At 43.0% G+C, this 27,059-nt stretch overlaps 1 protein-coding gene across 1 annotated transcript in view; it reads right to left on the bottom strand.

Moving 5' to 3' along the window:
- Window positions 1-6: 6 nt before the first annotated feature.
- The window catches only part of BRWD3 (bromodomain and WD repeat domain containing 3), a gene marked incomplete at both ends in the record, with an annotated part of 44,410 nt that continues 17,357 nt past the window's right edge, over window positions 7-27,059 (bottom strand). Inside the window, 29 exons of the mRNA XM_008942922.1 lie at window positions 7-383; window positions 1,583-1,741; window positions 2,185-2,282; window positions 3,011-3,174; window positions 5,924-6,076; window positions 6,460-6,600; window positions 6,971-7,027; window positions 8,110-8,191; window positions 8,275-8,400; window positions 8,939-9,059; window positions 9,762-9,917; window positions 10,014-10,075; window positions 10,468-10,579; window positions 11,017-11,099; window positions 11,324-11,448; window positions 12,635-12,742; window positions 12,861-12,977; window positions 13,852-14,029; window positions 14,998-15,074; window positions 15,892-16,041; window positions 16,697-16,790; window positions 17,255-17,438; window positions 18,877-19,047; window positions 19,424-19,649; window positions 20,057-20,185; window positions 21,170-21,304; window positions 21,807-21,960; window positions 22,895-22,999; window positions 26,392-26,432. Coding sequence (XP_008941170.1) covers window positions 7-383; window positions 1,583-1,741; window positions 2,185-2,282; window positions 3,011-3,174; window positions 5,924-6,076; window positions 6,460-6,600; window positions 6,971-7,027; window positions 8,110-8,191; window positions 8,275-8,400; window positions 8,939-9,059; window positions 9,762-9,917; window positions 10,014-10,075; window positions 10,468-10,579; window positions 11,017-11,099; window positions 11,324-11,448; window positions 12,635-12,742; window positions 12,861-12,977; window positions 13,852-14,029; window positions 14,998-15,074; window positions 15,892-16,041; window positions 16,697-16,790; window positions 17,255-17,438; window positions 18,877-19,047; window positions 19,424-19,649; window positions 20,057-20,185; window positions 21,170-21,304; window positions 21,807-21,960; window positions 22,895-22,999; window positions 26,392-26,432 — 3,885 coding nt within the window. The remainder of the gene's footprint in view (window positions 384-1,582; window positions 1,742-2,184; window positions 2,283-3,010; window positions 3,175-5,923; window positions 6,077-6,459; window positions 6,601-6,970; window positions 7,028-8,109; window positions 8,192-8,274; window positions 8,401-8,938; window positions 9,060-9,761; window positions 9,918-10,013; window positions 10,076-10,467; window positions 10,580-11,016; window positions 11,100-11,323; window positions 11,449-12,634; window positions 12,743-12,860; window positions 12,978-13,851; window positions 14,030-14,997; window positions 15,075-15,891; window positions 16,042-16,696; window positions 16,791-17,254; window positions 17,439-18,876; window positions 19,048-19,423; window positions 19,650-20,056; window positions 20,186-21,169; window positions 21,305-21,806; window positions 21,961-22,894; window positions 23,000-26,391; window positions 26,433-27,059) is intronic.

The following is a 27,059-nucleotide window of genomic DNA, read 5'->3' on the forward strand; positions in this document are numbered from 1 at the left end:
CCACCTGCCCCTCCTCCCCGTCCCTCTGCCCTGCCAGCCGCGTTTCCCCCCGCCGAGCTTCCTTTTGAGCTTCCTTTTGGGCTTTTTGGATTGCAGGACTTTGCTGTAGTCGTGGTCCCCGTCGATGTAATCCTGGTCCGTTCGGGACGTCGACTCCGAGTCCGAATCGGAGCCGCTTCTGCTCTCCGAGCTGGAGCTCGACCCCGACTCCCCGCTCTCTGAGGAAGACAAACCAGATTTTTCCTTCAATTCCCTCTTCTTTTCCTCCTCTTCGGCCTCCTCCAGATGCTCCTCGTCTTCTGATGCGCTCAGCAGCTTCCTCTTGACTCCTGCCCGAGGTTCTCTGCCGTCACCGTTCGGGAGTGGTCCATCAGGAGAGTGATCTAAGCAAACACAGAACAGCCCTCTCGGTTATCAGCACCATGCCCGAGGCAAAGGGGGCACAAGGAGTGAGATTGGCCTCATCTGCCTTTGAGGAGTGCCCTGGGGATGCTCCAGCTCCCAGCTACTCACCACAGACGAGCTCTAGTGCTGTGGAGACAAAGAGGTGCTCTAAGGGGAGAATTTATTAGGCAAAGTAAACAGCTCATCCTATCTGGCAGCAAGGCCTGCAAACTCTGCTGGCTAAGAGCTCAGTGAAGATCCAGCCCTCAAAAGCAGCCCAGAGTGAGTAGGTTGGACACAAACATCTAACGTTTAGTTGGGTGAATCCTACCTAGGGTGCCCAAGGCAGAGAAAACTTAGGAATCATTTCAAATATATATATATAAAAATAACACTCCTCAAGCAGTATTTACTCCCCATCAAATGCGTGTTCTCCAAAGGCTTAGTCCAGGGAACATTTGTGGCAAGCATGATTTCAAGAGAGTAAATAACCCAGCAAAGCTCACTAGGGTTACTGAACACCTTAACTTAAAAATACATGAAGTATCTTGCTGGCTTCTGACCCAAAACACTACACTTTTTCAGAGTTATGAATCTGACAATGAAAATGAAGCATTTTCTTTAACATGGGATATGAAAAGCTCACCTGGAACACACGCCACTGCTACAGCACAGCAGATGGACTCAAGAAAGGCTTCAGGGTTTCAGGCAATGCTCATTCAATGCCTACTTCAGTGGAAAGTCTGATGAACATGTCCCAGAGACAAAATCCCACAGTTTTCAAACACTGCTTCCCTTCTAATTACAACCACTTAGTCTTGATTATAGCAAGAATATTTAAATTTTTGTTTCCATCTTTGATTTCAACTTGATTAATGAAAGGACAAGGCACTGGGGTGGGGATTCTTTTGGTTTGCTTTGCTTTTTGAAACTCCTGAAGGAACTGTAATCCTCAAGAAGAGCAGTCAAGCTGGAAAGATTTTAAAGGACCTCCCTGAAGTGCATCATGTGCACACCACACTTCAGACAAGAGACCACAGAACTACAAAAAGAGAGGGAACTTCAATTCTTTTGCATGAATTGGGAATACAGGATAATTCCAGACTCTGTTGAGAGGATCATAAGCATTGGAGAGAAGCAACACCTTTCATTTCTAGTGAAACCAGTGTTGGAGAGAACAGAACACATTATTTCTCACCTTGTTTCACTGGTGTAGATTTACTTCTGAGTGGTCTGCTTTTCCCTGGGTCAATGGCAGCTCCACTCCGGGTCTGTGCATTGGAGCCTGAGGAAGAGGGCTGACCTCCCAGCTCTTCACCAGTGCCTGAACCCAGAGGTTCCTCTGCTGTATCTGAAACTTTAGACAGGACACCACTAAGGTGACAGAGTCATTTTTATCCTCTATGTACAGGGCTGTAATGCCAGGTGTTCTGGGGAGGTTTTGTCCTGCCTGAGTTAGCCCAAGTCAGCAGGTGGATCCCACCAAGCTGCCTCTGCAGTCATGGAGAGACAGATGCCTCTGGGGTGTAATCCAAAGGAAGTTTAAAATATTTATGATCATACAGGAACTCCAGGTTCCTGTCACTAGATCAGGACAGACCCAGGTTCCTTATCCTCTGACCCTTACCAGCAGCTGGAGGGCCAAGTTCAGACAACACAATCTACAGAGAACCCATTTCCATGACTTTGCTACTTGCTCTTTCAGCAGGTGGGTTCTGTGTGTGTCTCATGACTGAGCTCTCACCTACCCACACAAGTTGCTGCAAGAGAAAGGATGCATTGAGAAAAGTTTCTCCTCACCATGAGATGAAACTGAAGAACTAGTCCTAGTCAAAGGCAGTGAGGTATTCTGGTTGGGTTTAGGTTGAATCTTCATTTGCTTCTGTTTCCCTTTTGGGCTGTAGACACAAAATATCCCAAAGAGATAAAAACGTTAGTACCAAAAGACTCAAACAAAACCCAATTTCCCCTGCAAAGCACCTGGGGTTTTGCAGCAAATGTGTGACACAAGGGATCTCTTGTTCCTAGTGCTTGCACAGGTGTAGTAGCACTAAAACCAGCTGCAGTATCCCTCTGCTTCCTAAAGGCACCTGAGTTTGCAAGAATAAGATTTTTACCTCACCTTTTAAAACAAATAATCCAGTTAGAATAGAATCATAGAATTGAGTTTGGGTTGGAAGGGACCTCTAAAGCTCATCTGGTCCAACCCCCTGCAGGGAGCAGGGACATCTGCAGCTAGAGCAGGGTGCTCAGAGCCCTCAACCTCCCCTGGGATGGTTCCAGGGATGGGGCAGTGACCACCTCTCTGGGCAGCCTGGGCCAGGGGCTCACCACCCTCAGCAGCAAAAATGTCTTCCTTCTATTTAACCTAAATCTTTCCCTTTTTGAGTTTAAAACCACCACTCCTTGCCCTGTCACAACAAGCCCTGCTCAAAAGTCTGTCCCCAGCTTTCTGACAGGCCCCCTGAAGGTGTCCCCGGAGCCTTCTCCTCTCCAGGCTGAACAAGCCCAGCTCAGCCTGGCAGAGGCTACAAACCCAGCCTGGGATCTGAGCTCACGATTTTTATCCCCCAAAAAACCAGCTGCCCCAGTGTTATGAGAGCAGCTCAGCCCACCCCCACGTCACCTGGATGCTCTGCTGGTCGAGGGGGAGCTGCTGCTGCTCCTTAGCCGCTTTCGGTACCGTGGCCTTCTCCTCCTCTGACACTGCATTGCTGACTTGTACTCAGAGATGATATCTTTCATGTGATTTTCAAATAAGGCAGAGAGTCGAAGTGTCATGCTGTAAATCTGGAGTAAGAAGGCAGGGTCGTGCTTATTAGAAGCTGAACAACTAAATCAGCAAAGAAAAAACACCTCAAAGATGCCCAGACTTTGGAGCACACAAGAAAAACTCATGGTGACATTCAGCTCTGGGGTTCTTCACATCATCTCCTTCCATGGTACATGGGTGTTCTTGCAACAGAAAGTGCTTTCATGAAAGGATTTAGAGTATAAATATTCACAGAGTTAAAAGGAAAAAGAGGTATCTAGTCTCCTTTCTTTCATCTTTTTGCAACAGGAAGTGCTTTCATGAAAGGATTTAATTAGAGTATAAATATTCACAGAGTTAAAAGGAAAACAGTTATCTAGTCTCCTTTCTTTCATCTTTTTCATTTTCATAAAGCATGGAAGCACATCAGAGGACAACCTGAAGTACCAAGGGAACTTCACTGCCCCCTCATCCTGGTTTTTGCTTTAATTCCTTAGTGCTGAGTCCTTACACCAGCTCTACAGAGCTTCAAGCAGAAGCCAACTAAGACATCTTCATTCCTATTTTCTGTAAGCCACATGTCAAAAGCCTTAAACCATTTTCCTGTCCTCTTTCTAAGCCTTGCCTCCCCTCAGTCCTCATCCACAAATCCATTCATGGCTATTTCTCTGTATTCCAGGCTGAAACATCATCAAGAAGATGATGATAACATCTTACACTCGAGACCTCTTCCCATTTCTTGCAGTCTGAACATAAAATCTCTTTGACAGAGTTTTATTTAGACTCATCTAACTCATTTTTTGCCCAGACCCTTGTATTTTAGCAATGCCTCTTTCCTCAGCTCTGCTGTGCAGCATCCTGCCCTCCTTTCTCTCTTCAGGATGCTGTTGCCCAGGTGGTAAAATTGGGGTAGAAAACCTGAGGATGTTGGCAGCTGTTTGGCAGCAGAGGAAGGAGCTGTGGCAGAAGGCCCAGCTCTGTGCCCCAGCCCTCCAGCAAGGCTCCCCTCTCCAAGGCACTGCTTGGTACTTCAGCAAATGGATATTGATGGGCCACTCAATTAAAGCAATTTGGGAGTTGACTCACAAGCTGTTCACTTATTAATACACCAGGAAGTTCCCAAGGAGCGGGCAAGCAGTTAATAACTCACCCAGATCATTCAGATGTCAAGCACACATAAAACACCCTCAGATCACTTGTCTTCTTGCAATCCTCCACTGATTTCCCTTATAGAATTGTTTTTGTTGGAAGAGACCTTCAAGATCATGAAGTCCCATTGTCCCCCAGCCCTGCCAGGTCCCCACTGCCCTGTGTCCCTCACCCCACATCTCCACAGCTTGGGAACCCCTCCAGGGGTGGGGACTCCACCACTGCCCTGGGCAGCCTGGCACAGCCCTGGGCAACCCTCCAGGGCAAGAAATTGTTCCTCAGCTCCAACCTCAACCTCCCCTGGGGCAACTTGAGGCTGTTTCCTCATCCACACCCACCCCTACTTCTACTACTTCTTCAAGCAATGAGTGAGGTCCCACCACCTCCTGCTTCCTCCCACCCAGCACCTCTCACACCTGCACTGAGAACTCTTTCCAGCCCCCTCTCTGCTCATCAGCACCTAGCAGAATAAAACCTTGTGCTGCACCATGTTAGGTGCCACGGGAAAATCTGACAGGAGTAAGATTAAATTCTACATATTATTGTGCTTTGAGGAATAATCTCAGTCTAGTGCCAAACTGCATGTGTTTCCTAAGAGTTTATGAGTGCTCCTGTTTCTAGGGAAGAAACTGGATAACTTTGTGACCAGCACTCTGCTAAATGACAAGTTTCAGAGATGTGATTTTGTCACAGCTTAAGCATCTTATTGGATGTGCAGCTTTCCTTTATAATAATTAGCTTGTTACAACTTAATATCTAGGAATACAGCCAAAATTCTATCTGCTTTCACATTATGAAGGCATCGACCACTCAAACTCTCTTTTTTTGATCAAGAGCAGTAAAAACTGCATGTGTCTTTGTGCAAGCTTATCATTTTTTGAGTATTAACAATATATTGAAAATTTTAGAATCATTTGATCATTTAGCAGCTTAGGGAAAGCTGATAGGCACAGGAACACACATCAAACAGCCACATTTACATGACCAGTCCTTTTCCCTGCCTCAAAACACCTTCAAATTGTAACATTTTGATCTTTCCTGTCCCTCTTGCCATATCCTGCTTAAGGCTCCAATCCAACACATATTTTCTCCACAAGTAGATTCCTATTCCTGAAAAAAGCAACATTAGCATCTGAAAAACACAGGCAACATTGTGCAAAAGTTTTGCCAAGGGTACTAAGTCAATTAGAAAAGAAAAATAACTATCACAGTGCTCTCAGCAACTCTGGCAGTAGAAATAGTGCATAATATCTGCATTAGCAGGAGATTTTAAAAGACCCTTATCTCTCTCTATATGCCATTATCAACCTGATAGCCTTGTTTTCTGGAATGACTGGAAAAATACAAGCCACTGGTGATCAGTTTTCTTCTACAAACATTCAAAGACACAGTTGCAACAGTCACCACAGAATTTCTCAGAAGCTTTAAGTTCAAAGTTTAGACAAAAAGGAAATTCAGAAGTGATCTGTGTGAGCAGAAGGAAGCAAATTTGTAACCACAGGTCCCAGAACTGACATCCACTACTTCATTTCATTTCCCCATGCAGTCTTTGCTCTCCAGATGCAGCCTTTTTTTCAGGCACTGTGCTCATGTAGGGCCCAGGGACTCTGAAAGAAGCCAATCAAGTGTATTACTTACTCGAGACTTTTTATTAGGAGTGTAAGCTTTAGAGTTGCAGAATATTAAACGAATATCTTTGTAGAATTCCAAGGGACTGGTGTAGTTTCCTGCTTCCAAGGTTTCTTTCACAGTGCTGAAGTCCATAGGAGTGTCTACAATATCTCGATAATCCTGTCAGGATACACAAGAAAACAACAGAAGCCCATCAAACCCTCCAGCAATAAAACCCCCTAAGTGGCTCTCAAGAAATTATTTGATATCTACTACTTGATATCCTTTTTACTGCAGATAATCCTCTGAAGACATCAGCACATTTCATCTCATAAAGGGAGAGGTCAGAAACAAGAAAATAACAGAAGCCCATCAAACCCTCCAGCACTAAAACCCCCCAAGTGGCTCTCAAGAAATTATTTCTACTTGATACTCTTTTTACTGCAGATAATCCTCTGAAGACATCAGCACATTTCATCTCATAAAGGGAGAGGTCAGAAACATGCCCAGCTTGGATGTTTTCTCAAAGGATGAACGATTTTGAATATGAAAGTTGCACTTACAGGATAGGAGAAGAGATCAACTGGTTGTCTAAAGGGCTCAGAGTCCTCTCTTTCATAAATCAGGTTTAACAACTGCTTGCATTGCTCTTTCCAAGCATCAGGACTTGTTTTCATGGGCTGTCTTTTTATTCGTCGTCTCACCTGCAGGGAGACAGAAACAGTCCTGAATTTTTCAGAATATTCAAATTTTTCACTTTAAGTTCCTATTCATTTACTCATGTTCTGATTCAAAGCAGATTCCCACCAGTAAAACCAGAGTTGCAGTAAGATTCTGTTCTAGGTCTCTTTCAAGTCAAATAATGGAAAAAAAAAAACTAAAAGGATTCTTCAGGAATGAAGTTAAATTTTCCTGCACAATAATTTCCTTTGTCTGCCAACAGTTAGCCACCCATGCAACTGAATTCACACAGCTACCTCAACAGATTGTGCCCAATTTAAACCACTCCAGAGCCCAAGGAGTGTTTCAGTGCCTGCTCCATCTCCCCTCAAGAGCCAGAAATGTTTTCCTCACCCTTCTTTTACCAGAGGAAGTTCCTGGAGCATCCGAATCGACATCAACTTCTGCCACCTAAAGGCAAAGGGGATGATTACACACACGCTCGGGGGCACCCTCAGCAGTGGGAAAAGGGCTGAAAAACAGCCAGCCAACAACAAAAGGTTTTAAACTACTCAAATGCAACGAGAGGTTCAAGGAAAAGAGAAAGGAGGGTGATGCAGCAGCAGTTTTGGGCACTTCTGATCACTGCTTGACGTGGAACGCACGAGATTCACAAAGGACAAGAAGGTTGAGTTGGAAAAAGAAGGTCTAATATTAAAGTCCTGGAAATCCCTCATGTTCTTCAAAGTGCTCTTTTAATAGTCTGTGAAAATAGATCTCATTATTATATCTTCAGTCTTAGAGAAGTAATTAAGTGATTACATTGTAGCATAGATCTTAAGTTTCAATACAAATCCAAGACAACAGCACCAGCCATGAGCTGTTCAAGCAGCACCAGGTTTAACTTAAATATTTCAAATTGCAGCAATGGAGTGTATGTTGGAGAAGGGAGGAGGGAAGAAACCTCCTGAATTAATCTTATATTGGCTCCTGTATTAGAGAGAAACACTGAAAAAGTAAATCAAAACCAAGTGACTTAGGTTATAATGGGTCACCTCCTTGCAACAGAAACTACAGCACGTTTCAAAATGTCTACAATTTAAGGGAAAAAGGTGTAAGGTGGGGAAAAAAAAGTTCAAGGAAGTGATATCTAACCCTGTTTCTACCTGTGATTTCACTCCATGGTACAACGGATGGGAAATGATGCAGAATTACATAAGAAAACCAGCTCTGCTGCCTTGCTGACAACAGGAGAGCTCTTGTCCTTCTGGCTCAGCAGGCTGAGTGACAGCTCCAGTTTGCATTTCCCCTACTCACTCATACTTCCTCACACAGCCCAACTGTCTGTGCTGAGCAAAGATTAAAGAGAGGCAGTTGCAAGAACCATTTTTACTTCCTTAAGGGAGATTATCACCCCAGGTGAGCAACACAAACAGCCTGAACCAGCTCTTCTCAAAAACTCGGTGCAAACACCCATCAAATAAAAACTCCACAAAAATCTTGCCTCAGTTTTTTCAAGTGCTGATTTAAAAAGGCAGATTTCATGGTCTTACCTCCTCTTCTTCATCAGTACTGCTCAGATCTTCTGCTTTCACTTTGTTATAGATTTCTAATATATCAGTACAACTCTGATCCCTGCAGGACAACAACAAAAGCCAAAATACATCAGCAAAGGCCTCAGGAAGTCAGGATGGGAGGTCTGTGGCAGAAACACCTACCCAATGAAGCGAAGTAAGACATCTGTAACAATTTTGGCTGCTTTGACTATTGGACTGTCTGGCTCATTGAAAGTCCTGGCGTTGTGTTCAATGTATCGTACCTCCCACATCAGCGCAGAGATCCTCCTGCAGCACACAAAGGGGAGGGATGGAGAGGGAGGTGTTTGTCATTTGCCTTCTGGATTCAGTAGGATTCTCAGTAAAAAGGAATTGGGTAGCTCAGATCCAGGAGCAGCAGGTTGTTGGAGAGCCAGGAGAGTGGTTTCTGCTCACACACTGCTGACTGCCCTGGCATGCCAGGCTGAATGGAAAAGGGAAACAAACCTCCTGAAGAAGACTGCTGGCTGCTCCCACTAGGAGAAAGCCTTAGAGATAAAGTGGTGCTCAGGGGCAAAACCAAAACAATTTGGATGTTATTTATCCCCAGGTTAACTGGCAGAGCAGAGATTTCCAGTTGACAGCACTATTTAGCCCACTTCTGGCAACTGCAGCACAAGCAGAGGCACCCATGAAGCAAACACACCGAATCCATAGAGTAAGGCTCTATGTTGAACAAAACAGACACTCCAGATGCAGATGAACCTGCTTTTTCCTGGCATGCAGCTAAACATTCTCCTCAATGGGGCTGTAGTAGATGTAGACTACAAATCAAAACCCAACTGACCTATAAAACCTGTTTTCAAGTCTCCTCCTGATGGTGGTGAGGTCAGTCGGGTAAGCAACGACAGTGCAATACATGGGATAGGCACTAAGGTCCACTGGCACAGCAAAGGGATTAGAAATGTCTGAAAGACAAAAGATCAAACCAATTTAGATGCCCCAGAAGATACCAGAAGGGAAGTTAAAGACAACTAGACTCCTTAGAAATGGTTGCTGGGTTTTCTTTCTAAGAATTCAGTGAAAGCAACACAGATCTACAGCTGGGTATGTCATTACCCAAAGGGGAGGATCCTTCCTCTTGTACCATCTGTTAACTCCTCCTGAAAAAGCATTTTTTAAGTATCACCTCTGAGATTTGCACGCCAGCAGCCAACCATATTGCTAAAAAGCAACGTGGCATATGGATTTCCAACAGGAATACTACAACAAGCAACACAAACTGCAACACAGACATGTCCTGGGTGTAAATACAGGATAGGATTTAAATCACAGCACGCTGTTAAACAGCTCCAAACTAATGACAAGGGATTTGTTGGTGGGGATTTGCTGGTTGTTTTTTTTTTTTTAAGAGTTTAATTCAACATCTTCCTCATTCATATTTAGGTATGACCCACTGAGAATCCACAGTAATTTGAAAGGAAGCAGGTCAAGTCCCAGAAAAAAGGGAATATATAACACCATATGAAATTTAAAAGGCTCTTTTCAATGATTTGGTTGAGGACATTTCAAATACTCCCTAACTCCCAACACTCCAACCTGTCTACTCTTCAGTCCAGTGCCACCACATGGATATTCTTAACCCTTCCACCTTTTCTTTCTGAACATACCAAGGGAAAGAAGTTGCTCAATCCCCCCGATGACTCGCTCACATTCTTCATCTCTGGAATGGGCTCCCCATTCTCCTTCCTGGGGCTTGTAGAGAAGAGCTGTCAGCTCATCTGGAGTCACAGGAACTCCAGCACCAACCTCCTCTGGGTAAGCAGCTAAAGATGGAAGAATTCACCAACAGTAAGCATCTACCAGCAGCAGCAGCCAAAAGCTCTATGTTGTATGCAGGTGTGAATCCAGCACACACTTACTTCCTTCTGGAATGGGTTCCATGTCCCATGGACTCATCCTCTCTCTTTCATTATTGTCCCAGCTATTAAAAACAAAAATACATTCCAGTGTTAGAGCTGAATATAACAATACACTTTTTCTCCACCAGACTTCAAGCCAAAAGGTCCTGCCTCCCAGACACAAGACATGTCACTAGCTGCATTCCAGCTCCCTGTTTTTGTCTTCTATCTAGGATATATTTTTGTCTTCTATCTTCGATATATTCACTGCTCTGCTGTTTACACCAAAAGTGTTGCTTTAGGAGTAAGTTCAGACTGAAACACAAAACCCAAGTGGCTGATTGTGTATTTCAATGGAAAAAAAGGATCCCAGTTCTTGAGGTACACACTTAAGTTGCACCTAAACCCCTGGGAGAGCCAGAGCATGTACACACACGTGACACATCACACACAAACACACATGACAAATACTTACTGGACACAGTAGCACTGGAAGGAACTATCAGGATATTCTGCCTGGAAAGGCTGCTGACTCTCCACTGTTCCAAACCACCAAGCATCATCTATTATACTGCGAAATCTATCCCCTGGAAGGGAAAAAATGGCATTCAGCAGAAGAATAACATCAAGAATTGTTAAATACTGCTTTTTAGAGAATCAGCTTCATCTTTCCTAAGTGCACTACTTCAGTTCTCACATTTTGCACTGCAGGAATCAAGCCCTTCCCCCCTAAAGGGAGATTTTCACCTCTCCAGTCATTAGTCACCACTCTCTCCATGCCTCAAATCACAATATAACAGTAGATTCTTCTGCTCTCTCAGGCTTTGTAACAGTTTCCCTCATTTCTCTTTCTTTTCTGCTACAGGAATTGCAGCAAACATCAAATAAAGTCTCCAAAGATCACTATAACATCATGTGTGGTACAGTCCTTCACATCACATCATACCACAGAGATGCAGTATCCTATTAAACAGCTGCCAAAATGTTGCAAACCATATGGAAGTGGAAAAAAAAAAGTAGTCACCTATTTGCCAGTTCCTTTCTTTGGCTTCATTATAAAACTGATGCAGCACAAGGAAGTCAATAACATCTGGCATATCATGGTACCTTCATGGAACAGACAAAAAAAATTGCTTCTATGACCCAGAAACACAGTTCCACATGTATAAAACAGTCTCCAAACACATTTCATGCATTTTGTTTTCAGGTTTGGCCCAGTAACTAATTAATGCCATTGTCTTGACTTGCAACAAAAGAAGGGAAGGGAAGAGAAGCTTCTAAACAGCAAGAAAAATCTCTTGAAGAATGTCATCAGCATTTCAGTGACTTACTTTATGGAAAATGATTCTCCTGTCATTTTGCCTGTGATTGGATCTAGGAATGCAAGCTTCAAACAGCACAGCGTTGGAGGCCCAACCTCATATTTAATTCCTACAGTCTTCACAAATTCTTGTTCCTGTTTAGGAGCAAGCATGGAACAGTGTTATTTTAACCTGCTAAAACCAAACCCATCCATGTCAAAGTACAAAACATATTAAGGAAAGCTAAATAGGTTTCCACTCTACAGACAAGGTAATTTCACCCATAAAAGTTTTCTTTTCCAAACACTAAAAACCAACCACAGCCACTTTTAAAAGAAAAATAAGAAAGAGGTCAGATGCTCATTCCCTTGGTAGCTCTGTGAACAGGATACCACAAGTGATTTAACTTTTGTTATAAGGCTCTGATGAACATACTCTGGTTTTAACCACACTGACAGCAACAAAGGTTGTACCTGACCAAACCCAGGGCCTCTCATCCTTGCTGAGCAACATACAGGAGAAATGAAAGGAAATCCTTCCTCTTAAAGAGGAAATTCAACAATAGCCTTTATCTTCACATCCTGTCAAACACCAGCTGGTGGTAAGATCTCTATCCCAAGTGAAATGCTATTTCCTTTTCCTCATAAGCTGATGAAGCTTTTGAAGATCACCACTGGAATCACTGAATACCTATGACTAGAAACTGGTTATTTTTCCAGTAAAGCAATTATTTTCATTAACAGAACCACTGGTACACACACATATGATTATCAGCACATATATGTGCCCTTCTCTTGATATGAAATCTGAGTAAATCAGAAAAAAATATGGCAACACTGTGGATTTAATATTAAGGGACTTGGTGGTTCAAAGTAAAAGGATAAGAAAATATAATCAATATATCTATGTAAACCTGAGCTTGCCCTGCTGAGCTCTGAGAAGCCTTCAAGGATGCACTGAGATTCTGACTGGAACCAATCTGTTCCAGAGCTTAACCACTCAGACTTTTTATTTAATATTCTACTATTTTTTTAAACTATCAGGCAAGGATACCACGCTAGATCAACTTTCACAATCTTTAATATCCTTTTGGCTTCCTATTATCAGGACAGGAGCAGATTTAAAGGCTTTGTGTTAATGAAAAACATTTTAATGCTTACAATTTTAATTTTGATATTAACATTTTGAAGTTAACTAAAGGCTTTGTGTTAATGAAAACCATTTTAATGCTTACAATTTTGATATTAACATTTTGAAGTTAATTCTTCTTTTTTTTTTTTTTTTAATGTCAATGGAACATTGCAGAGACAGCCAGCTCTCTAAAGCATTTGTTTAACTTACCCTGAGTTCCATTTTGTTCCATGGTTGTTTTTGCATGTTAATACTGTAAATTTTTGCCTTCCTCACCGCCCGCACGTAAGCTTCGTGGCCTTGCCTGAAGTAGATGATCTTCAAAGAAAATTGAAAAGAAATAATGACTTTACTGCTGGTTCTATTCCTGTTTATTCTCAAATTCCTCCAAGCCCAGCAGCCTGGGTGGGAGGGTGAGGAGTGCTGCAGCAGTTACCTCATCGCCCATCTGGGGGACGAAGGGCGAGCGGCGGGGGATGGTGTCCAGGATCCACTGTGGGGCCAACCACTCCTCACTGGGCTCCCCCTCCATGGAGAGCAGCCCACTGCCTTTCTGGAATAGATCACGTGCCAGTGAGAATGCAAGTTGGAGTTACTGTGGCAGAACGTGTGGAGAACTGATCACACAGCACTTGAGAGAGAGAGGTATGAGGGCAAAGCAAATGCTGGAATGTTAACCTTCCAAAACCCTCAACTAAACAGTAGGAAATCAAAGATCATTTTGGTTGGAAGAGACCTTTAAGATCATTGAGTCCAATCATCAAACCAGCATGACCAGGTCTCCACTAAGATGCCCCTCAGCACCATATCTCCATAGGTTGGAAACCCCTCCAGGGGTGGGGACTCCACCACTGCCCTGGGCAGCCTGGCACAGCCCTGGACAACCCTTTCCAGGAAGATATTTTTCCTCACGTCCAACCCAAACCTCCCCCAGCACAACTTGAGCCCATTTCCCATTTTCCACATAAATACAACAGAAGATTATAAATACAACAGAAGATTAAAACCTTCATAAATAAATGGATCATATTTCTTCAGTAATACTCTAAAATCTTCTTTAAAAAACACTAGGGGAAAAAAATCTGACCATGTAGATACATTGTAGATGCAGATGATTTATACCAAACAACCCTGCAGTAAATCTAACTGTAGTAAAGAGCATAAATCTGGGAGAAAACATGACACCCAGAGTGGAGAACTACCTGCCTGGGACATGGCAGTCCATCTATGTCACACAGCAGCAAGACAAAAACAAATCACTCTGGCACTACAATTATTGTGCTGTCTATAGGTTCTTTCTTAGCATACACTTGCTTGTGATAAATTTTACTTTGAGAACAACCACTCTAAGAATATAAATGGGGTTTTTCAAGTGAATATATTCATACATTCATTGAAAGACTTGAAAAAAAATTAGAAGCACTGACCTTTTTTCTAGGCTGTTTAAGTTTCCTTCGTTTTGGCTCCAGTCCTTTTGTTCCCTTCATATTTTCATCTTCAGAACTGCTACAGATTTTCCGAGCTGCCTGCCTGGTTTGTCTCTTTGGAGGCTGGAGATTAATTCCAGCATCTGCTGTCCAGTCAGAATATTCACTTGATGAATCACTGGAGATAATAAAAAGTTGCAAGAAAGAAACCAGCCCTTCAGTTTTCACACAACGGAGGGAAAGGTCCAAGCACTCAACTTACTCTCCTGCTTATGTGGAACAGATGTCAGGATTAGCACAAAGTTTTGTTCTTATGTGAATGTAAAGAAAACTTAAGTGCCCTCTAATTTATGTATTTCAGCAAATTGTTTCATCAGTTGCAAACTCATGGTAAAACTACAGTTATGGCTGATACCTGTTTTCATACTAATTATCTCACTGATTTATAGACTGACTCTGTAAGAACTGGCTGCACAAAATGCCTGAAAATTTAGAAAAAACTAGAGCACTCTTCTAAAAATACAGCTCTTTAAGACCCAAAAAACACACATATGGTATTTGTATTACCTCATGGCTCTTCCTGCCATAAAAGCATAACATTAAGAAAAGCAACTTGTAGAAACTGGGACACAAATACACACTGACAAGAGAAAACTCAGGAAACACTGAAGTGTGAGCAGAGATACACATGCACTTCTATCAATATTTCTCTTGCATGTGACTAGCTGGCATTGAGTTTTTCAAGCACTTCTTAATTAAAGACAACATTTTCTTACAAATGGCCTTTCAAAATTGTTTTTGACTTTGCAAAAAACCACAAAGAACAACTCAAAAAAACCCACAACATAAAATGCTTCATGGAGAACTGGAAAAAAAACAGTCAGTCTTCAAAATTAGAACATTTTTACACTGGGTTTCTGTTAAATACTGGTATAAAAACTTCTACAATTACTTAGTCACTCAACTAAATAAAACTATTTGTTCACAGACTCCATAAATTTTGCAGCTGTTTTAAACCACTGAAATGTGACAAACCCTTTGCTTCAACTCATCACAAGGTGTAACAAATCTGACTTGTAGTATCAACCATCTTAATTAAATTATATTATCAACTAATGGTAACAATCCAGAGCCCAGTGAAGCTACCTGGAACTGCTTTCACTTTGCCATGCTGCCACAGGATCATCCACAGATGCATCACTTGTGCCAACAGTCTCATCTTCCTGTAGTAAAAACAAGAGGTCTCACTTTTGGGTCAAGTTTAATATGTGTTATTTCTGTTTGCAAGTGAGTTATGAGCTGCCTCACCTGAGGAAAGATTTATATTTGAGAACTGGTTTAGCTTTAAATAAGCCCAGAATTTCTTCCTGTATCTTAGTTAATATTATACTATATGCTCATATAATTCCTACAGAAAGGGATGTGACTTTTCATGGTATTAGAACCACAGAGCAAGTTCTTAAGTGCTTGATTTATAAATTCCAGTGTCAAGAAACCAGCTTTACAGCTGTTCTGTACACTGAATGCATTTACAAAGTCACCAAGCTCAGTCTTTTTTTCACTCCACATGCTTCCTTAATGAGAACAAGTTATATTTAATCTGGTCTATTTTAAGTTCTTCTCTCACCAGTATCAATGATTAACACCAATACTCAATCTCTTTCAACAGCAGCCTACAGATGTGGATGGAATCAAAGTCCTGAGCCTGACCTAGAATACATGTGCTGGGAGAAATCCCAAACCAGCAAGCGGTTAAACACAACCCAGTTAAATTTACTTGCAAACGCTTCAGACTTCCCAAAATACCCAACCTGTTTCAAGCTAGTTTGGCACACTGTACTGCCATTGATGTCAACGACCCTTCACCCTCCAAGATCAACACACTCCACTCCCACCACACCCCCAAACGACTCGATGATCTGAGTGAGATCATCACATCGGGAGCCCCGCCGGGTCCTGGCGCTCTCGGGGCATCTCTTGTCAAACCCAGGTTATTGGTGAGCAGGGAACCCTTTGAGAGAACTCTCTGCTGTGTCAGACCTCTGAGGAGCTGTCTGACTCCTCCCGTGGGCGGGTGTTCTGGCTTGCTCCTGGCTGGCTGTGCTCGATGGTGGAGCGTGTCTGGTAGGCGTGCTGCCGCCTGCGCTGGTTCCTCCTCAGGGACCGCCCGCTGCCCGCCTGGTGCTCGTTCTGTGGGGCAGGGGACAGGGAGAAAGAGCTTAGAGAACTGGGACAAGCTACACAGCCAAAAGATGTCTTGTTCCAGTGACTGCTGTATCTCGTTGACCAATGAGAGGGAGGGAACCCAGAATTAGGAATCAGAAGGTGTCTTTGGCACGTCCGTGGCTCGTTCCCGTGCCCATGTAAGGTGTGGGGTTTTGGTTCAGTATCAACTCTGCTTTTTAAAGTAGCTGTCCTTAGAAAGGAAGCTATGGAGTAATTGATTTTTTTTTTCCCTAAAAAAAGATAAAAAGCCATCCACTTAGCCCCTCTAATATTTCTTCAAACTTCCACAAGTCAAACTGAACACCCACTGTGGCTCTGGCTCTTTCTTTTCTCAGCACCTTCCCACTCCTGAAGCCTTAAGGAGAGAGATTTACCACTGCTACCTGCATATAATCTAATTAAATTAGATTATAAAGACAAATCACAGTTACAGAAGACTGACAGAGTCAGATCTCTCAATCTTCTAAAGCATTTAATGTCCATCTTCTAAATGGTTTAATGGCCACATTCTAAATCATTTAATAAAATTTGTTTGGGGTTTTTTGTTTTGTCTTTTTTTTTTCCTCCACACTCAGAACTGCTTCACACCCAGGTTCTCTCCTGGAGCCAATGAACTCACCCGTTGTAAGGTGTGTGATGGTTTTCTCTTCTTCTCCACAGTGTATAAACTGATTTCAATTTCACCTTTGGCAGCTCGACATTCTTCCTGGACCCTAATTATGCAGAGGAAACATCCATTTTAGTCACTAAATCATCACAGAACTTCACAGTCTCATTAATACACACATTAAAATGCTCCTAGTTCCCTTGCTATGAGAAATCTGTGCACAAGTCCTCCTAGCAGCATCCACATAAACTTCACTCTTGGAATCACAGGTTAAGGAAATAAACTTGTTGGTTGGGCATGCACGATTAATTGCAAGGAAACTGAAATGGATTAAAATTATTTACTTTTTTATATAACACTTCAGGAAAACGTGGTGTTAGAACTACTAAAGATGGAATTGTGAGGAGAAGGAATTGCTATCCTCACCTCTCCAGCAGAGGTTGTAATTTTATTCCTAATATCTGAACTTCAAAACAAGGAAGAAAAAGCCAACACATTTCTGGAAAGATCCTTGAGGCTCGCTCAACATTACCCAATGTAATTTTTTCCCCCCCTGTCTCAGTATCTTACTTGCTGATGCCTGGAGGAAGCTCGTTCACCACCACCCTCCTGCTCCAGGCCATGAGGTCTCTCTCTGTTGCCATCTGACTGCGGGGGGCGTTGTGGTGCATCTGCCTGACCCCCTCAATCTGGCCACTCCTCCGGAGACCCACGTTTGGGGGGGAGGCCACGTCCAAACTCGGGCTTCGAATTGCTGAGGAGGTAAAAAAAGATCTTTCTTCACTTCTACAAACCACTAATGGAATCTAGAATTTCAAGCTTAAAGACTGCATGGAGATTAATTTTTTTTTTGGCAATAAAAACCACTTATTGTGTGTGGAGTGGCTTTGTTCTTTTGCTTCAGATGAACGTTTGTGTGTGTTGGCCTTGGACTGCTGTAACATCATTGTGGTTGGTTGTATCTTAGAGATTCCTCAGGCAAGCAAAGAATATCATCTATCAGAAAAGTTCCTAAGATGCAGAGAAGACTTGTTGTGAGTTGAAGCTGGCTTCTAGGCCACTTTACCAACCACACACTTTTCCTTTGCTCTGAATTGGTATTTCCAGCATTTTTCATGAATATTTTTCCTAATCCTTTTTGAATTTCATAGAATCGTAGAATCATCCAGGCTGGAAGGGACCTCCAAGATCACCAAGTCCAACCATTGAGCCATTAGGGCTCTAAAGTCCTCTGCTAAAACAGATCAGAATCTGTCAGGGCTGGCAGGGACCACAAGGATCCCCCAGTTCCAACCCCTCTGCCATGAGCAGGGACACCTCCCACTAGATCAGGCTGCCCAGAGCCTCCTCCAGCCTGGCCTTAAAGACCCCCAGGGATGGGGCCTCAACCACCTCCCTGGGCAACACATTCCATGGTTTTAAATTTAAATTTAAAGGGAAGCACCTCCAAACCTCATCAGGACTGCCAGGAAACCCAACTCAAACATGTGTAATGAGTCATTTAACCTAGATCTAGTTTATTAGCAGATGTCAATTTTTTTAAAAGCTTGGGATGACTTGCAGCACAAGCCCACAGCATCTGCTCTCTTACATCACCTGCAGTCAGCTGTTCACATCTGATGGAGTTTGGGTTTAATTTTTAATCATTTAGGGCATTAAAAATAAAATCACAGTTGCAGAAGGCTTGCCAGGAGAATAATCTCAGGCTTTCTAAGGAAACACTAAGAGCAGACATATTTATTTTATAAACTCTGATGCTCAGCCTTAGCAACAGGAAGCCATTAGTCTGTCACAACATTTGTCTTCCACTGACATTCTCTGATTATATTCTGTTATCTTGACATTCTGCAGTGACAAATTATCCTCTCTGCAGTGACTGACATTAAGATATGCTGAACTTTATATTTTAGGAAAGGCTTATAACCTTTATATTCCTTATAACAGGAATGATCACAGTGTAATAGTTCTAGGTGAGTTAGACCATTGTGTGCCCTCAGCTGCTCCTTAAATTTTCATTTCATTGCTAACATCAGCAGAACATCCACCTGATCCACAGAGGTGAACAACAGGTGTAAAAGCAAGGGGGAAAAGCATCCCCAAAGACAGTCTCAGAGCATTCACCAACACAGTTTGATTAGTACCTTACTGTGCTTTAGGAAAAGTAATGTTGGAGGTAACAAAGGGACACTTACCTCCATTAACAGAGTGGGATCTGTTGAGTGGAGGGTTTGGAAGAGTTTCTCCTTCATTAATTAGTCTCAGATCTTGTTCTCTCTGTAGCTCTCTGATCATTCCATCAAGGATACTCTCATCCTGGTCATTAGTTTGCTGCCCGATGACTTGTTCAACGACTTCACCATCACCTTGACAACAACAAAGCCACAACTGCTTATAAAATGATTAATTTCTGTTTCACTAAACGCCATAGAAACAAAACTGGGCACAATTATTTGTCTGCTCTGCAGAACATCCAATGACCAGTTGGCCTTCTGCTCCTAAGTAATAAACAGCGGCCAAGTTCAAAAGAGAAGCGACAATAAAACCCTAAAATTACAGGCCACACGTAAAACAAACACAAGCTGATTCCACTCAAGCACTTCCTTTTTGCCCTAAAGCCACCCCATCTCCTCTTCTGCCTCTACACTGGATTCCAACCCCTAGTTGCAGAAGACAACTGAAACAATCAGCTCCTTCTAGCACCATCCCGCCGAGCTGATGCGCGAGCTTTAGACAGCATACCATTGGCTACATATCCCAGCTGAGGAATAAGCTGTTCATCCTTGCAATTTTCCCTCCCTGGTACCAGCCTCTGGAATCTCGTGGGATGAGGATTGCCATCAACATCCACCAAGAAAGGAGGAGGCATGAGGTGTGGTGCCTGCTGAGTCTGCTCGTCCAGCACGTAGTTGTTCGCGTCGCGGATGAGCGGCCGGTAATCCGTATGGAAGAACATCTGATCTGGAATCTGCCAGGAAAGCAACTCAGTACATAAACCAGTGGTCATCTGCAGCTGCCTTGCTGCCTTGGAACAGCTCCTGTCCCCAGAAACCACAGCTCCCACACTTAGGATCAGCAGAAGAAGGGTTGTGACAGAGAACAGATCCCCACCCACACGTGTTTTCTTACCACGGTCTGATGCAAAAATTCAACAGTAAAATCTGTCAACAGAGGGGACTTGATAAAAGTTCATCCTTTGTTCCCCTGTCTAAAGATTCTCTTGTCTAAACCTTTTTGATTTAGGTCAACAGCAACAGCTTCATGATATAATTACTACTTTGTCTGGGGCAGGGTGAGGAAATGAACTGTAACACAAACACTTCCAAGACAAAAATCAGGTCAGACAGAGAAATGTTTAACATGCCTTCAACTTACCTTTTCATAATATTTATTGCATCCAAACCCAAATAGTAACAGATGTCCATGAGAGTCTGTGCAGGCAAAATGCTGTCCATCTGGTGAGAACTTGCAATCAAACACAGCTCCGTGGCCTTGGCCCTCAATCTGTGTGCAGGCACAGAGCATTCCTTTCACAACCACACATTCTTCCAAAGAGCTTTGAACAGAACTTTCACCTGTGCTCCAACAGCTCTTTCATCCTAATTCTCTGTGACTCCTCATCTAGCTCAAGCCTGATTTACACTTATAATTTTTTCCACTGAATTATTAAAGCTTCCCTGAACAATGAAGTAAACCCTGGTGTTTTCTCTTTGTCCTGAAATTTCAGCACCACCTTTAACGTGTGTTCTGAGATAACTCTCTAGAAGTTATGTCAGTGGTAGGCACAGGGCAAAGCCTGCACCAGGGATCTCAGGCAGGCCAGTGGCTCCATACCAGCAGGTCTCCCTGTGCCAGGAGGCCACCTCAGCTCCTGAAGCACTGCAGCTGCATTTGCTCAGCACTGGGACCAACCCAAATAAACCTGGCACCTGATGACAGATGTGGCACAGAGCCAACCACACTGGCTCCCAGACCACAGCACTGTGCTACATCACACAGGCTTACTGGTTTTCATTGCTCTGCCTTGGCAGTCCCTGTACCCTCTGCATGGCATAAACATGCCCATACATGTGGTATTGCTCACTGAAGAGCACAGAGTTTTCTTTTTAATACAGAATTGTTTTGGTTGGAAGGGACCTTTGAGTCCAACCGTTCCCCAGCACTGCAAGGACTCCACAGCTTGGAAACCTCTCCAGGGGTGGGGACTCCACCACTGCCCTGGGCAGCCTGGCACAGCCCTGGGCAACCCTCAAGGGGAAGAAATGGTTCCTCAGGCCCAACCTCAACCTCCCCTGGCAGAGCTTGAGGCAGTTTCCTCTTGTCCTGTCACTTGTTACTGGGGAGAAGAGACTGACCCTCCTCATCTTGTTGTAATGTCACTATAAACCTGTTGTGACTAACATCTGCCTCTACCTCAAGATCAGTTTTACATAAACACCAAAACACAACAAAAACCCCCAACCACCTTTCCTGGTGGATCATTCTTACCATGTTAAAGTAATTGCGGATTTTGGTTCCTTTGTCTATGTCCCACACAAAAATATTCCCATCGTGACCCGCCGAGAGCACAATCCTCTGGTCAAAGGGATGGGCCTCCAGAACAAACACCTCATCATCATGACCCTGCAATGAAAACAGGGGGAAAAGGAAATATTTCCCATCTGCTGTCTCCAAACATGTGAGCAGTTAGTGTGAGGAGGTCCCAGTTGGGGCAGTCACCCACGACAGCTCAATTTACCAGATCTCAGACTAGAACTGTACTTGGTCCAAATTTCTGTCAGAGGCTTGGCATTACCTCTGCCTGCTCTGTGCATGCCTCAGGCTGCAGCTCAGCTGAGATGGAGAGGAAGGAGGAATCAGCAGCAAGGACAGCTGAAACCCTCCAATCTGGACAGAAACAGTGGCCTTCAAAGAGCTCCCTTCTCAGCCAGCAACCATCAGAGGCTAGCAGCATTCTGGTCATCAGGCCCTTTCCTCATGGTACATCCTCATCCCAGCAAAGGTAAGACAAGCAGGACACTTCAGGACACTCCTCCTCAGGGGCAATGATGATGCAGCTCAGCCCCAAATCAGTTTCAGAGTTGACCTATAACCTTTTGGGATGGCCCACTTGAATTTTACTCACAGATAAGCTATGAAGAAGCTGTCCTGTGGTGGAGTTCCACACTTTGAGAAGGAAATTGTTGACTGCAGTGATGACAGTGGCATCATATCTGTCCCAAGCCACCATAGTAACCTTCAGCTTAGTCACCTTGTCCTCCCCTGATGCTACGTTGTTTCTAAGGAAATCAATAATTTCAAGAAGAAATAAATTAGTGACTCCACATGGAAATATTTAACAGTCTTAATTCAGTATAAAATCAGGTGGCAGCACTGTGGCCACTGGCTGATGCAGAAGGAAGGGTGGCCTCTGCAGCAGTAAAAAACATACAGAAAACACTCTGCACCACTACAGAGTTTTATTTCCTTAAAAACCATAAGTTCCTCTTCTGTTCTTAAACCATCATCCTCACCTACCCCAATTCTTTCTCTCAAGCTATTCAGTTCTATTAAGTTTCTTCCTACAAGGCATTTTTCTTAACAGTTATCAATACAAGTAAATTCTCTAATGAGCAAGAAGCTGCTAACTGAATCTAAATCCTACTTAGCCAGCTAACTTATTAAAAATGTAACTGTATGAAACACAAAGGATTCTACAAAGTAAAATGCCTAATGGGATCTCTCCATTTCTGCTCTTTGTTATTGTGCATATTCAATTACAAGGCCACTTCCAGAAGTCACTTGAGGATCTCAAAAAGAAAAACTTGAAGCCCTAATTGAACCTGAGAACCACCTCACTGTATCACATCACTTGAAAACTGAAGGAAAAATACAATGTTAAGAAAGATATTGGAGAGATATATATACATAGGTATAGCAGTATGTGAATAGCATGGTTCTATTAAAGCCTCTTTCCTGTCTGACATTCTTATTTCATCTGTCAAATACTAAATATTCCTCCACCATTACAGTAGGGAACTACCAAAGTATGAATATTTGTTCTTTTAGGGGCTAATTAACTGTGTAACTTAACAGAGAGAGCCATGGCATTTTAGATACACAAAAAACATGCATGGAAATGAACCCAAAATGAAAGTAAATGGTTTTCAGAACGATGGAAGGTTTTGTTTTGCATGAAAGAGGTGCTGTGAAGTGTGTTCTGGTTTCTTTTACCCTGTCATTTTCGTGGCCATATCCAGGACTACACTCTTCCAATCATGCTGATGATAGTGCCATATTCTTGCTGTTCCATCTCTGCTTCCACTGACAAATCTTAAGCTATGGAAGAAGAAAAAATAGTCATGAAATTCCAGATAAGCCCAAGTCACTGCTGCTTTTGGTTTAACACCCACATGCCCATCTTAGGATCTCATCTTCTTGCCACTCAGTAGCTTTGTGATGGATTTCCCATCCTCAGCAACAGTGTGGGCCTCCTAAAGCTTCATTTTTATGTTGTTCTGCAACAAACATGCACAAACCTATATGTGTATATATAAAGTACATAATTCCAGGAATATATATGTGCATATATAGGTCTTACTCTACCTATGCCTCCACACAGGCATGTTTAATGACTCCTAAACCATCCACAAACTCCTGCCACAAGAAACAGGCAGCTACAAATCACTGGCAAGCCAAGAGCACACCCAGCACAGAAGCTAGAACAAAATTCATCATTTTTTTCAACACTTCTTGATATTGTTTGCACATCTCTGATCTAAAGAGTGTAATTAAAAGACAGTGAGGTTACAATTTTCCTATCAGATATCATCCAGGACAAAGGAGTTTCTGCCCCAGCACATTAATTACATTTGGCTCCAGCTAGCAGATGGCCTTGGACTGACTTCAATGTTGTAATTCATATGAGCTGCACATTCTCTTCTTAATGACATCAGCAAATCTCTCCAGCAGTTCAGAGGCAGCAAAGAAAAAGAAAGTGCATGCCAGAAGCCTGGCATAAATTAGAATACATTACCCCAGGGAGAGGGTGAAGACAGAGGAGGGAAATACCCCAGCTGGACACAAGTAGGTAGCCCTGCTTGGCAAGTTGAACATGAATATTTCCACACTTTAAACTCCTCCTCCTTTCAAAAATTCAAGCATCCAGCAAATGCATTTCTGCACCATAACCCTTTGGCTGTCACCATCACTAAAATCATTTTTGTGGAGAATTTCTGAAGCAGCTCCCCAAGGAATAAGTTTTCACAGGATGGCCAACACCTTTAAAAGTCTATTCCATTTATAAACTGAATTACTATAAAAAGGCAAGCCATGTGATTTTAATAAGTAATTCTCCCACCTTTTCAGCTTCCCTGACCTGATTTTATTATCGTGATGAAAAAAGGTTTGAAAAAACCTGTGGTAAGTTTATTTTTACTTCTTGACATATTAAAATAAGAAGGAAGAATCCCTTTTCCATTAAAAGCACCCCTACAACATATAATTTTCAGTGACTACATGGCCTGATGCCCCCAGTGAGACCTGAGCTCCCCCATCCCCTGGAAGGAACCCTCAGGACAATCATTCCCACTGAATCTGCACGACCAGGATCTCTGGGTACAGGTGCAGCTCCACTGGCAAAGCCACAGTTTGGCTTGGGAGGCTCCTGCTTGCCCACATCCCTTCAACCTCCTGCCAAGCACAATAAGGCAGAGGAGCAGAAGCTGGCCTGAGCCCAGTGACATCATGGTGTTGGTCACTGATCAAAGCCTGTCGTGCCACTCTGCAACACAACCATGCTGGAGAAGCTGGACAAACAGACACTACAGTCACCTTTATACATATACATGAGCATCCTGGCTTTAATTGTTGTGTAAGGGACAGCATCCTGACTTGGATGTTGAAAAACTGAAAGCTCTGCAGGTCAGACTGGTTCTCTTAAATTTTAAGACCACAGGATTGTTATTTTCTAAACTAATCAAGTGGAAATTCATATATTTGCCTAGAAAATCACATATTTGCAAGGTATGTCATCAGAGATAAGTCAAATATTATAAATTATAAAGCAGACCAATGAAATGGTCAGCAAGATGCAAAGGTCTCAAGACTGTGCCTCTGTAACTGGTTCTGGACAAGCAGCAGCAACCAGGGACTGTGAGTTCAGAGAGTATCACAGAACCATAAAATGGTTTGGGTGGGATGGGACCTTCAAAGGGCCCTTGCAGTGAGCAGGGACATCTGCAGCTAGAGCAGACTGCTCAGAATGGTTCCAGGGATGGGCATCAACCACCTCTCTGGGCAACCTGGGCCAGGGGCTCACCACTCTCAGCATCAAAAATTTCTCCCATCTATCTAGTCCAAATCTCCCTCTTTTGGTTTAAAACCACCACCCCTTGTCCTGCAACAGGCCCTGCTAAAAAGATTGTCCCCATCTTTGTGATGGGCCCTCTGAAGTACTGAAAGGCCACAATAAGGTCTCCCAGTATGTGATGTGGATGTGGAGTAACTGTGCCATGCCAAACACCCAGATCCTTGTGAAAAGCCAACAACTGTAATGAGAAGAACATGTGTGAGGGCAAGTTTGAACCTCAAATGCAGGCAAATTAAGCAAGGGAATTTAATCTAAGTAGACTGGATCCAAGTTTGAGATGTGAGGGTGAGCTGCAACTTTACATTCCATTGAAGAGCTGTTTCTTTGCTTATTCCCCCTTGGAAATAACCCAGGGGGTTTTTTTGAGTTGGGTTTTCTCTCTGGCAATTTCAGAACTACAAAAAATGCAGGATGAGGACATGGTTGTTCACCATAGCATGTTTCTCACTCTAGCACTCCAGAGAAGTTGAACTCTTACAAAATGTGAGTGTGTTTATCTCTTCCTGTATTTTTCAGAACTCTGAGCATCAGAAGAGACAATCTGCTCATTCAGTAACCCAGGGTTTTTTTTGAGTTGTTTTTTTTCTCTGGCAATTTCAGAACTACAAAAAATGCAGGATGAGGACATGGTTGTTCACCATAGCATGTTTCTCACTCTAGCACTCCAGAGAAGTTGAACTCTTACAAAATGTGAGTGTGTTTATGAAAACAAATTCTCTTCCTGTATTTTTCAGAACTCTGAGCATCAGAAGAGACAATCTGCTCATTCAGTGTGCCCAGAGAGGGACTGGCAGATGAAATCATTCACCAAGGAATGAAATGAGACAGACAATAAAGAGTGGATGGCCTTATTTCTCAGCAATGTCATATTATTTGGAAAAATCTTTTCAGATTATGCTTGTTCAAAGCATGCTGCCCTTGCAAGAGAGGCTCCTTTAATGAGGATCAGACCACAGCTCATTGCAGACTTACTCCCCTGACCATCTGTGTAACAGTGCTAACTTGTGTTCAGAAGTACAGTTATTATAAAGCTCTTACTCCAGAACTAACCTCTTCTGTAATTAACAAGGCTACCTGTGAAGTAAGACACAAAAAGGATGCAAAATCTGATTTTTCAATGGACTTTAAAAGCAACACAAAGCCAAAGCACAGTTACAGGATGGGTTTTTTTGGTTAGAGCAGAGAACAGCAAGTCCAAGCTCGTGGACATGACACACATCTTGCAATACACTTGAAGCAATTTGTCTAAGATGAATCACAGCCCATTTGGTGCTGCTGCAGCAGCAAATTTTCACCCAGAAGTTATGAGGAGAATGAAATGTTGTAGTTCTTGTGTAGAAACCCCAGGACAGCCACTCACCTGTCACCGTTGTTACAGAACTGGACTGCAACCACTTTGTCCTGAACAGGAGGGAGGAAAAAAACAGTGGTAAGTGCTTTGTAAACTGAAAGACTCATCCCAAAAGATCTTAGTGGTGAGCTTCTGTTCAGCAGATTGCATCTCCCCATACATTGGTGACCAAGCTCCCATGCATTTGGGACCTGATCTAGGTGACCCTGCTCTAGCAGGGGGGTTGGACTAGATGATCTTTCAAGGTCCCTTCCAACCTCTAATGTTCTGTGATCTCCTGCAACATGTTCTCTCACAAATTCAAGGCTGGAAAAGTCACATTTGAGGTTAAACTTCTGCAGAGATAGTGTGTGAAACGTTGAAATGGAAGCTTTCAGAGTGGTGATGGTTTGGTGTTGCTCCAGGAGGAGCTCAGAGAGACAGAAAGGGTTTTCACCCCAGTCTCCCTGGCACCGAGACATTCAGGAGGCAGAAGCTGCAGCAGCTTTGCCACTTTCAGACTGAATATTAAAGCACATCAAAGTATTTCATCTAAAAAATGCAAATCTTGGCTGTGTTTCCACTTTTCAATTGTGGAGAAACAAATGTTATGTTTTAGACATGGTTCTGCCTTTTAGTTTTTTTGCTGAATCCTTGAGTTGGCTACAAGCACTCGCTGTCTTCACTCCCACTGACTT

The sequence above is a fragment of the Merops nubicus genome, unplaced genomic scaffold, assembly GCF_000691845.1.
Source record: "Merops nubicus isolate BGI_N331 unplaced genomic scaffold, ASM69184v1 scaffold2706, whole genome shotgun sequence".
Lineage (NCBI taxonomy): Eukaryota > Metazoa > Chordata > Aves > Coraciiformes > Meropidae > Merops > Merops nubicus.